The sequence below is a fragment of the Corapipo altera genome, unplaced genomic scaffold (genome assembly GCF_003945725.1).
Source record: "Corapipo altera isolate COAL_440 unplaced genomic scaffold, ASM394572v1 198, whole genome shotgun sequence".
NCBI classification, from domain to species: Eukaryota; Metazoa; Chordata; class Aves; order Passeriformes; family Pipridae; genus Corapipo; species Corapipo altera.
This window is the reverse complement of record NW_020885076.1, coordinates 159,138-170,975: the sequence shown is the minus strand read 5'-3', so window position 1 is coordinate 170,975 and position 11,838 is coordinate 159,138. Positions and strand designations below refer to the sequence as shown.

The 11,838-nt window shown below is 64.6% G+C and overlaps 1 protein-coding gene across 3 annotated transcripts in view; it reads left to right on the top strand.

Annotated features, from left to right (window-relative positions):
- Positions 1-11,838, top strand: part of HCN3 (hyperpolarization activated cyclic nucleotide gated potassium channel 3) — a 23,236-nt gene continuing 11,398 nt past the window's right edge. Inside the window, exons 1-8 of one of the 3 annotated variants that reach the window (XR_003531961.1) lie at positions 1-125; positions 2,613-3,042; positions 3,195-3,356; positions 3,823-4,041; positions 4,445-4,591; positions 4,688-4,928; positions 5,502-5,666; positions 6,126-7,973. Coding sequence is in view for 2 of the 3 variants with exons in the window: in XM_027669324.1 (XP_027525125.1) it covers positions 1-125; positions 2,613-3,042; positions 3,195-3,356; positions 3,823-4,041; positions 4,445-4,591; positions 4,688-4,928; positions 5,502-5,666; positions 6,126-7,270 (2,634 nt within the window). In the remaining variant the exon portion in view is untranslated. Of the gene's footprint in view, positions 126-2,612; positions 3,043-3,194; positions 3,357-3,822; positions 4,042-4,444; positions 4,592-4,687; positions 4,929-5,501; positions 5,667-6,125; positions 9,518-11,838 lie in introns of those variants that run through there. The other 2 variants (XM_027669324.1, XM_027669325.1) reach the window with 2 other exon arrangements.

Here is an 11,838-nt window from a genome sequence, read left to right as displayed (position 1 = left end):
ATGCTGCAGCCCGCCGTGAACAAGTTCTCGCTGCGCATGTTCGGCAGCCACCGGGCCGTGGAGATCGAGCGGCAGCGGGTGAAGTCGGCGGGCACCTGGATCATCCACCCCTACAGCGACTTCAGGTGGGGATCCCCGGGCCGGGCACCGCGAGCCCCCGCCACCGGCAGCGGCACCGGCGCCGATCCCCCCGCGCCCCGGTGACCGCTCCGGCTCCGCCGCCCCGCCCGGTGCCCGCCGCTGTCCGTGGTGCTGAGCGCGGCCCCGCCGCCGTCGGGGCAACAAGTGCCGGTGGCCGGGGCTCCGCACCCCTCCGCGGAGGCGGCTGCACATCCCCGGTTATCCCGCCCGCACGGAAAACTCTGTTCTGCCTCATTTCCCCCCCGGCATTCCCGGGGGCAGCAACAGCCCCGCCGAGGCCGGGAGCTCCGCTGCCCCGGCCCCGGGCGTGCGGAGGCGGACGCAGGGGCTGCCCGGCTGTGCCTCGCCCCCGACAGCTCCCCCCGCCCTTCTCGGTGCTGTTTTTAATTTGGTTGAGCAGCCGCCACCCACCCAGGACATGAAACCCCGCGGCTGAGCAGGGCTGGGCACTCGGAGAGGAGCCGGGCCTGGCTCACGGTGTCACCGGGATCACCGCGGGAGCTCGGGGATGGATGATGTGGGAGGAACTGGGTGTCACGGGGATGTTGAGTCATATAGGGTGGGCTTTCTCCACGGGGGATGAAGCTGCCAGGCAGTCATCTCCCCGCAGCAGGCTGTGACACGGCTGATGTCCCCAGCCTGGGGGCACCTCAGAGTGGGGCTGGCACCCACCACGGGTCCACGGCACCTGTAGCCACGTCCCCTCAGCGCTGGGCCTCGGCCACACCACCCAAGCACAACAGCCAGGGCTGCCAGCCCCGAGAGCCCTTTTCCCGGGGAAGGCATCCCAAAGTTTGTGAGCCTGAGCTTGGCTGGGAGCTGCTTGTGCAAGCGGAGCCGTGAGGGGAGCTGGCAGGTGGACAGCCAGGGGGATTACACCGGTGTTTATCACATTATGGGGATACACAAAGGCCGTGGAGATCAGGGCCCCGAGCACTCGGGCTGACACCGAGTGAAGGACAGGGCCTGTCCTAAAGAGCTTAAGCCTAAATCTGACTTGAGAGCTCTGGGCAGGTTCCGACACCGTGGGGACAGTTTCCCTGCTGAGGATGTGGTGTTTTTTGGGGCAGAGTGTGGAGGGGAGGAGGTAATTGCTCAGCCCCTCCTACCTCAGCTGGTGTCTCCTCAGCTGACCCAGCAAACCCTGGACATGGCAAGAAGGTGTTAATTTGTGAGAGGCTCCTGATCCTGGGGTGGCTCCTGACCTTGGGGTGGGCTCCTCAGCCCTGGGGTTGCTCCTGGCCCTGAGGTCTCTCCTGACCCATGGGTGGCTCCCAGCCCTGGGGTGTCCCCCACTCCCTTGCAAGCTTTTGGTGCTCTCTTACTGAAGGAGTGTCTTGTGGCACCATGACTTCCCCTCCCCTCCCTTCCCTCACCTGCAGAGATCCTGGTACCTGTGTCCCAGTGCGGGTGCAGGGTGGGAAACACCCGGAGATTTCCATCACCTGCCAAGGCTGGTTTGGATCCACCAGCACTAAGAGTTGTCCTGAGGTCACCTTTGGAGATTCGGGTCTATACCCACAGCCAGGGCTGGGGTTAATGGAGGCACCTGAAACTGGGAGCTGGACTTGCTTTCCCAGGGGCCTGGGAAGGCTTGAGCTGGGATCCCAGGAATCAGGAGCCTGGTGGAGGAAGGCTGTTATGTGTCTGCCTGAAGAATGAAAACATCCCAGGGGCATTTGCATATGAACGGGGATGCTGGATGTCCTGACATAACCAGCTGCTCTTGGAATCTCTTGGCTTTTCCTCCAAAGCCTCTGAGCTCATCCAGTCTCAGCAAAAGGAGGTGGATGAGGGGTGCTGCAGGCCCAGGGCTGTGCAGCTTCTGCCCAGTGTGCACTGGCAGCTCCTTTGGAGACAGACATTCCTCCTACCTTCCCCTGGTATTGGCACTGTCTATCCTTGCTTGGCTGCGGCCTGGCTCACCCTGACAGCCTCCTCGAGTCCCTCGGCCGCCCCAGGAGCTTGGCTCTGTTTGCATAACCAGCGAAGCTTATCCCAAATCCTGCTAAGCCATCCCGGGTGGTGGCGGGGAGCTGGTGGATGACAGGGAGCTCCGGGAGCTCCAAGGAGCAAAGCCCACATTCTTCCTGAGTTCTCCACGGGGCACACATCAAGTTTGGGCTCGGGGCACACATGTGCATGCACTGTCGTGGAGATGACAGTGACAACCAAGCCCCTCGAGCTCCAGCCCCCCACTGCCACACACATGAGAGGTGACATTTTCCCCCTGGACCCCTGGCCCGATGCCGAATCGCTCCTCTCTGCACACGTTTACTCACATCTGTCCCAGCCAAGCAGCAGGGTCTTAGTCATGTGTGTGGGCAGGCACGTGTGTCCTCAGCACCTGCCTCTCCATGCTCTGCTGGACTCCAACTTTGAGCCTGGTTTTGCTGTCTAACCCCATCTGTGTCCTGCCTCTCCCTGCTCCATCCCTGCCCCTCTCTGCCCCCCACGTCCCCACCCTGCAGGTTTTACTGGGACCTCATCATGCTGCTCCTGATGGTGGGGAACTTGATCATCCTGCCCGTGGGCATCACCTTCTTCAAGGACGAGAACACCCCTCCCTGGATCGTTTTCAACGTGCTCTCGGACACTTTCTTCTTGGCTGACCTGGTGCTGAACTTCCGGACAGGCATCGTGGTGGAGGACAACACGGAGATCATCCTCGACCCCCACACCATCAAAATGAAGTACTTGAAGAGCTGGTTCCTGGTCGACTTCGTTTCCTCCATCCCTGTCGACTACATCTTCCTCATCGTCGACCTGGAGACCCAGGTGGATTCTGATGTCTACAAGACAGCGCGGGCCCTGCGCATCGTCCGCTTCACCAAGATCCTGAGCCTCCTGCGCCTGCTGCGCCTCTCGCGCCTCATCCGCTACATCCACCAGTGGGAGGAGGTGAGAACCCCTCGGGGGTCCCCTGGTCGGGGTCTCAGGCCAGCCTGGGGGGCCCTGGCTGTGTGGTATGGTCTGGCTGGAGGGCAGAGGGGCTCCAAGGACTGTTCTAGGAGAAGAGTTTCTCTACAGCTCCACTCCTGCCTGTCCCCCAGATCTTCCACATGACGTACGACCTGGCCAGCGCCGTGGTGAGGATCTTCAACCTCATTGGCATGATGCTGCTGCTGTGCCACTGGGATGGCTGCCTCCAGTTCCTGGTGCCCATGCTACAGGACTTCCCCGAGGACTGCTGGGTCTCCAAGAACCACATGGTGGTGAGTGCCCGGGCAGGGGTGATTCCAGACCGGATCTGCCACAGGAGGCAGAGGATTTGGTTACACATCTCCTGCTCCAAGGCTGGAGCTGCCTGGAACTACGTGCTGCTGAGCAGCATCTCTCTGGTCACAGCAGTGAGATGGGGCACAGGGAATCTTTGCCTCAACTTCCTATCTCAGCCCACCTTGCTGGAGTCAGGGAATCCCTCAGGGAGTGGATAGGGCAGTGGGCCTCCTGCCTCCTCCCCAGAGCAGGAGCTGGTGCCACCTCAGGGGTTTGCACCATCCCAGTACCACCTCCTGGAGCAGAGCTTGACCCTTTAGGCTTGGACACATCAGCAACACCTTTCTCACTGGAGTTCTGAACTCCTGTGAGAACTCCCAGTTTAAAGAAGGGGGACTGGGGGGGTTCAGCCCCTCAGCTCCTTCCAACAGCCCCCCCAGCACCGCTGTCCCTCGCCCGCAGAACGACTCGTGGGGGAAGCAGTACTCGCACGCCCTGTTCAAGGCCATGAGCCACATGCTCTGCATCGGCTACGGGCAGCAGGCGCCCGAGGGCATGACCGACGTCTGGCTCACCATGCTCAGCATGATCGTGGGGGCCACCTGCTACGCCATGTTCATCGGCCACGCCACCGCCCTCATCCAGTCCCTGGACTCCTCCCGCCGCCAGTACCAGGAGAAGGTCAGCGGGGTCAGGGGAGCACTGGGGGGAGAGCCCTGGCACGAGCGGGTCCGGTTCCAGAACCAGCTCAGCACAGCTGCCTCACCCTGCTGATTCCAGAGAGAGGGGTCTCTGCCCTTGCCACTCACCCTGGGGGTGTGGGGAGGCACCTCAGGCTGCCCATTGGGATAGAGACACCCCGTTCATCATGCTGGGGTTCACCCTGACATAGTGAGACCCCCATCCTGCTCTCTGCCCTGGGAACCCCTGGGACCCCCTGCATTCTGTCTCAGAGGTGGCCTTTTGGGATGGGGCCCTGGAGCAAGGGTGAGCCCTCACTTCTCACCACCAAGGAGAGTGGATGCATTGTCTGGCCATGCAGTGGGTCCCAACTCATCCCTGTGTGTTCCCCTTGTCCCCACAGTACAAGCAAGTGGAGCAGTACATGTCCTTCCACAAGCTGCCCGGGGACACGCGCCAGCGGATCCACGAGTACTACGAGCACCGCTACCAGGGCAAGATGTTTGACGAGGAGAACATCCTGGGGGAGCTCAGTGAGCCCCTCAAAGAGGTGGGGGCAGGCACCCTGAAATGGGGGACCCCCGGGGAGAGGGGCTGGTGCTTGCTGGGGCCAGGCTGGGTGACATCCCTGCCCCTCACCCCACAGGAGATCATCAACTTCAACTGCCGCAACCTGGTGGCCAACATGCCCCTGTTTGCCAACGCCGACCCCAACTTTGTGACTGCCATGCTGACCAAGCTGCGCTTCGAGGTCTTCCAGCCCGGGGACTTCATCATCCGCGAGGGCACCGTGGGCAAGAAGATGTACTTCATCCAGCACGGGGTGGTCAGCATCCTCACCAAGGGCAACAAGGAGACAAAGCTGTCTGATGGCTCCTACTTCGGGGGTGAGGCTGGGCTGGGGGGACTGGAGAGCAGAGGGGGGTGAGAGTTGCCAGGGGGGAAGAAACTGGGGCACCCCTGATGTTTCTGCCTCCCCATCCCCTTTGCCCAGTGCTGAAGGCTTGGCATCCACCTCACCCCAGGCTCTGGGGCACAGAAGGATGCCCCCATGCTCTCCTGGGGTACCTTGCTCAGCAGATGGGACCAGAGGGGCAGCTGGAGTGCTGAGGTCTGGGGCAGAGCAGGCATCCACCACCCCACCACCAGGGAGGAGAGGGTGTTTAAATCAGAACGTCTGAGACAGTTTATAGGTTACAGACACAAGTCTGAGAGGAAAACAGGCCAGGCCATCAGAGCAGCCAGGCCTGGGTCTGCATGCCCTGGGGAGGTAGGAAAAGGCCATTCCTGGCCATGGGTGTGGCTGTGCCTGTCCAGGCGCTGGGGTCTGTCCCTCCTCCTGAGCCGTGCTGCACTCTGTGCAGGGTGTTGGGGTGCCAGGCAGTCCTGTTCCCGCTCTGCCTGCTGGGAAAGGGATGGATGGCAGTGTCACCCTGACCCCCAGCCCTGTCTCCCTGCAGAGATCTGCCTGCTGACGCGGGGCAGGCGCACGGCCAGCGTGAGGGCCGACACCTACTGCCGCCTCTACTCCCTGTCCGTGGACAACTTCAACGAGGTGCTGGAGGAGTACCCCATGATGCGCAGGGCCTTCGAGACGGTGGCCATGGACCGCCTGGACCGCATAGGTGAGGAGTGACTGACCCCTCTGTGCCCGCTCCCAGGGGCCATGGCACCCCGGCCCTACAGGTATCACAGACCCTGTGGATCACATCACCCAGCCCACAGAGCCCAGCAAGGAGGATGAGGGGGAGCACAGCCAGGGAGCCTCCCTCTGTCCTCCAAGGCAGTGCTATAGGACAGGCTTCCCAGGGAAACTGTCACCCCCCCACATTTGCACTGTCTTGTGCTTGTCCTCACCCCTCCTCACCTGCAGAGGACAAGCAGGATCCCACTCCCCATCCTGGAGCCTTTGGAGCCAGGACTCCTGTGTTTTGTCCCTGCTGCTTCCTCTGCCCCAGCCCAGACCCTCCCCAGGGTCTCGCTTCCCCTGGCACACTGGTCTTTACTGACCCTTCCCTGCTGCCACCCTGCCCTCCGCAGTGTCCTCGAGAGCAGGGTTGGTGACACTCCTGCCCTCGACCCAGGGAAGAAGAACTCCATCTTGCTCCGCAAGCGAGCCGAGCACAGCTCGGGGCCCATGAACACCGAGATGATCCAGCAGATCGTGAAGCACGACCAGGACATGGCCCACAGCATCCAGGACCTGCAGCAGATGGCGATGGGCCGGGAGCTGAGCGGGAAGCCGGTGATCTGGGAGCCGCTGGTGCACGCGCCCCTGCAGACGGCGGCCGCCACCACCAACGTGGCCATCGCCCTGACCCACCAGCACAGCCTGCAGGCCCACATCTTCCTGCCGCCCTCCTCCATCTCCAGCCCCCTCTCGCCCGAGACCACCCTGCTCACCAAGCCCGTGCGCCGGTCCCAGCCCACCCTGGCCGGCTCCCGGCCCTCCTCCGTGAGCTCGCCGTCCGGGGCGCAGTCCCACCTCCAGACGCCCGCTGCCGGCTCGCCCTCCTCCCCCATGGTCCAGTCCCAGGCGCCGCTGGAGAGCGGGGCCCAGAGACCAAGCCATGGGGCGCAGCCCCTGCCACGAGCAGCGCAGAGGGGGGAGATGCCGGGGGGGGCCAAGCAGCCCCCGGGTGCCCCCCAGCCCCAGCTCTCCAGGTCCCGCGGCGCCTCGGTCTCCACCTCGCTGCTGCAGCAGGCGGCGGGGGCGGCGTCCCCCAGCTCGGAGCAGGCGCTGCCGCCGGGGAGAACGCTCCACTACAGCCTGTCCCGAGCCACCGGCTCCCACATCTCCCTCCTGATGCAGCCCCAGCAGCTGGTGAAGCACAGGAGCATCCAGGGCCTGCCGGTGGGGCGGCTCACCCAGGATGTCCGGCTGCTCTCCGCCTCCCAGCCCTCCCTCCCCAACAAAGTGGCCCAGCAAGCCGAGGGGAGCTCCTTGAAGCAGGGCAGGAAATCCGCGGGGAACCTGGCCCGCAGGTCCTCTCCCTCGGTGGCCGGACTCCTCGCCAAGCCGTGTCCGGGGGTCCCGGCCCAGCCCTCACACCCGCAGCAGATGCCTTCAGGATCGCTGGCTCAGCCCGCCCGCTCCGCGCCGGGAGCCTCCACCCCGCAGTCCCCGGTCTCCACGTCCAGGCAGGCAGCAGGTCCCTCCCGCAAGGGTTCCGTGGCCTTCAGCCCCGAGGTGGAAACGGGGAAGCCCAAACTCCCGTCCAACATGTGAGTCCCAGCGGCACCGAGCGCAGGCAGGAGGGACCCGGGCACCCCGGCGGCAGGAGCAGCCGAGCACCGGCCCCGCCGTGCCGCGGGGAAGGTGAGGTGAGAGGCAGCACCCGGGCCCTTGGAAGGGCTGTTTCGGGCGCGGGGGCACGGCAGGGGTGGGCATGGGGCAGCCCCGGAGCTGGCCCAGCTGGGTGAGGAGGGGGCTCTGCTGACTGCCCCGAGGGGGGACCCTGCCCGGGCTCTCCCCTCCTTGTTCATCGCCATCTGTCCTGAGTCCTGCCCTCGTCCTGGAGGCACAGGACAGGACAGAGCCCTCGCCCCAGCTCTGGCCTCTCTGGGGAGCTCAGCTCCCCACAACTGCCCCTTGGGGGCCGGGCCCCCCACACTCTGCCCGCGCATCCCAGGGCCTGTCCTCGGGGCGGGGATGGCGCTGGCGGCTCCTCCAACCTGTCCTCTGTCACAGCAGCGGCCACCTCACGCTCGCCTCGATCCCCAGAGAGCTCTGCTTTGCTTTATGGGGGAGGAGGGAGAGGCAGCCCCGCGGGTCCCCTGCCGGGGTGACCGGAGGGGGATGGACACCATGGCAGGGGCTCCCCGGGCAGGCAGAATATGGGGGGCCAGGGCCAGCAGGGGCCAGGTCCCCCTTCCCCAACGCCTGGGGGTGGGTGCCGGGGGCTGGGGGTCCTGGGCAGGAATCCCCTGGTGTGACGAGTGCCAAGCAGCAAAGCTGGGGGCAGAGGGGTCTCCACTGAGCAGACCCCCCAGTCCCTCTCCCCGGCTTGGGGAACATCTTGCCTCAGAGGTGCTGAGTCCCTGCAAGGTTGGGATGTGCTGCCAAACAGGGCTCTGCATCACACCCGGGCACTGTGGCCTGGACCTTGGCACGGGGGCAGCCTGGGAGGACCCCACAGCCTGTGGCTCCAGGAGGATGCTCAGAGGGTCACACTGGGGGAACCCCACTGCCTGTGGCTCCAGTAGGATTTTCAGAGGGTCAGTCTGGGGGGAACCCCTCTATAGCTCCAGAATGATGCTCAGAGGGTCAGCCCAGGGGGATTCTACTGTGGCTCCAGTGGGATGTTCAGGGGGTCACTGGGGGAGACCCCTCTGTGGCTCCAGGAGGATGCTCAGCCCGGGCTCTGCTCCCCGTGCCCTGCCCTGCGGTCCCGTTTCCAGGCTGCCTGGAGATGTCAGTCACCAGCACCGCAGCGAGTGAAAGGCTGTCGCCAAGAGATGCCAACCCCGGGCAGCGCCCGGGGGACAGGCGGGGCTGCGGGGTCACCCCCTCCTCGGGGTCCCCACAGCCGCCCCACGCCGCCCCTCCAGAGCCAATAGTCTGCAGTGTGTGTTCGAGTCGTGGCTCTGCCGAGCAGCCGAGCTCTGCTTACAGTGTCGCTTTGGGCCAAACCGTGTTCAGTCCTGGTTAGAGTAGTGTCCCCTCCGACCCCGCCACGCTGCGCGAGCTGCTTCCCACTCCCGGAGTCAGGAGCCATGGCTTGTGTGGTGCTCTGGGGCTCGGCCGCCGCTGGGCGGGGTCCGCCGGACCCCCGGCACAGCGGGCGAGGTCGTGTTCCCTGTGGTACTTTATAGAAGTGAGGTCTTCAGTTCTCCCCCCTCGTGTTTTGGGATGTCTGGAGCAGCCCGGAGCGCAGGGAGCCCACCAGGAATCCCGGCAGCGTCTGCCAAGAGGGGATGTCCAGCACTGCCTTCTTTCCATGGACTTCAACTCCCCTTCCCCGCCCACCCCCACGTCCCCACTCCACCCCCGCGGTCGGTGTCCCCCGGGCAGCCCCTCGGGCAGGGGTCTGCAGCTGGGCCACATGTCCAGCGTCCCCGGGCTGTGTCCACACTGCGTGATGTCGATGTCTTAGTGGTCATCCTGGTGTCCCTGCAGAGCACACGGGCCGGCCCGGACGGCACCGGGAGCGGCTCCACTCCCACCGGCCGAGCCATTGGTGCACCCTCCCCGTGCTGGCAGCCAGAGCCACCCCGTGCTCCTGTCACCGCGGCCCCTGCCCTGCGCCGTCACCTCATCCCGGTGGGGAGGCACAAGGCGGGGCTGGAGGGGCCGGGGGGGTGCCGGCCGTGCGCGAGTTTAGCCACCAAAGACCATGACCCTCCACTCTTGCACTCACGGCAGTCCATGTACAGAGCTTGTAGTTTTCATATCGCAGAGGATTTAAAAGCGTTTTTTTATTTTTTGGTCGTTGTACATAATGGATTTAAATAATAAAGAGAGATTCTGAGCTGGTCTGGGGGAGCCTCTTTCTGCACTGCCTGTGGTTCCCCAGCTCCCTGCCCGGGGATGGGATGGGACAGGGGCATCCTGGCCCTCTGCAGAGCCGGGAGCAGCCAGGACATCCTCGGGAGCCCATCGAGGGGCCTGTTCCCGGCCCCACAGACCCGGGAGGCACAGCAGGAGCCCAAAGGCTACAGGTCCCCTCCCGCCCACCCCGATCACTTTCGGCCCCGGGGAGATTAATGTTTAATCTTTGGTTATTTTCCCCTTCCATCTCCCTTCCCTTTATTAACGGGGGGGGGAGGGGCAGGTTTGATTGCAGAGCAGACTCGAGGCATTAACGTGATTAAATGAAGGTCACACAGTGCAAGGTGGGCCGGGGAGCCATGGCCGTGCCCGTGTTTGCTCTGTCGCTCACCTGGCACGAGGCTCGGGGCTCAGATGTGCCCTGCCTGCACCCCCAGCAGGCAGGGTGCAGGCAGGACAGGGACACAGGCAGCACACAAGGGCAGGCAGGACACAGGCAAGGCACAAATGCAGATAGGGTGAAGATGCAGGTAGGACACAGGCAGGGTGCAGGTGCAGGCAGAACAGTTGCAGGCAGGACGTGGACAGAGGCAGGACACGGGCACAGGCAGGATGCAGGTGCAGGCAGGTGCAGGCAAGCATGGGCAGGATTCAGGCAGGGCACAGGCAGAACACAAGCACAGGCAGGATGCAGGTACAGGCAGAGCTCAGGAAGGATGAAGGTGCAGGCAGGACACAAGTGTAGGCAGGATGAGGGTGCAAGCAGAACACAGGTACAGGCAGGATGAAGGTAGGACACAGGCACAAGCTGGACACAGGCAGGACACAGGCGTAGATAGGATGCAGGCAAGGCCCAAGTCTAGTCAGGGCACAGGCAAGCACAGGCAGGAGTCAGGCAGGGCACAGGCAGGATGCTGGTGCAGGCAGGAGGCAAGCACGGGCAGGAGGCAGGCAGGGTACAGGCAGAATGTGGGTGCAGGCAGGACGCAGTCACAGGCAGGACACAGGTGCCACCCCCCCGTGCCACGGACTCTCCCCATGGCAGCCCCACATCCCCGGGGCAGCCCCTGCCCGCAGGGCGCTGCTGGCAGCCCCCCTGCCCCCCCCAGCAATTAGGCTCCGTGACACACGATGAGCTCAGCGCTGATTAGCGGTTTCTCTCTAATTTGATTATTTCAGATTACCCCGCAGCCAGCCCGATTAAGGGGGCGCGGGGGCTGCCCGGCCCCGAGCCGCTCCGCGGGGCTGCCGAGGGCCGAAAGAGCATTCCTTGGGAATGAACTCCAGCCAGCGTCCCATGTCCTCTTCCTATTCCAGTGCTATTCCATCCAGCCTGTGTCCCACGCCCCATCGGCTGAGGCGGCGGGGCAGGGACCGGCGTCCCAGGGCACGACAGAGCCCCGGGGGTACGGACAGAGCCCCAGGGTGAGGGCAGAGCCCCGGGGGTGAGGGCAGATCCCTGGAAGTGCCGAAGCCCCGCAGAGCCTCGGGGATGAGGGCAGAGCCCCGAGGGCACGGACAGAGCCTGAGGATGCGGGCAGAGCCCCGCTGCCCACCCCGGGGGTGAGGACAGAGCCCCGGAGTTGAGGGTAGAGCCCCCCTGCCCGCCCCCGTGCCAGGTCCCCAAGGACGCCTGTCCCTGGGGGGTCGGTGACTCTGCCCCGAGTCCCTGTGCCACCGGCGCGGGGAGGGGGATTAGCGGGCGCCATGGAGGGATTAATTAACTCGGGTGAGCCGGGATTAGGGGATTCGGGGGGATTCGGGGCGGACGCCAATCTGCGGGGCGGAGGCCGGGGCAGGAGCTGCGGGCAGCGGCCGGGGAAGGGGCCACCGCCTGTGCCCACCCGGGTCACGCCTGCGGGGTCCCCTCGGGGGTCAGTGGGGAGCTGGACACCCCCGGCACTCGGGGTCTCGCCCGCTCACATAAGCGGGTGGTGCGCTCCACCTACACAGCACCCACACCTGTGCTGCACCCCACACCTGTGCTGCACGACATACCTGTGCTGCACGACATACCTGTGCTCTACCCCAAATCTGCACGGCTCCCCACACGCACAGAACGTGCCAAATGCACGGCACCCCATACCTGTACGGCACCACATACCTGTATGGCACCCCACATCTCTATGGCACCCTATATACCTGCACTGCACTCCACATCTGCAGGGCATCCCACAACCACAGAACGTGTCAACCACATGGCACCCCCTACCTGTACAGCACCCCACACCTGCACTGCACCCCATACCTGTATGGGACCCCATAACTGCACTGCACCCCACACCTGTGCTGCACCCCACACCTGT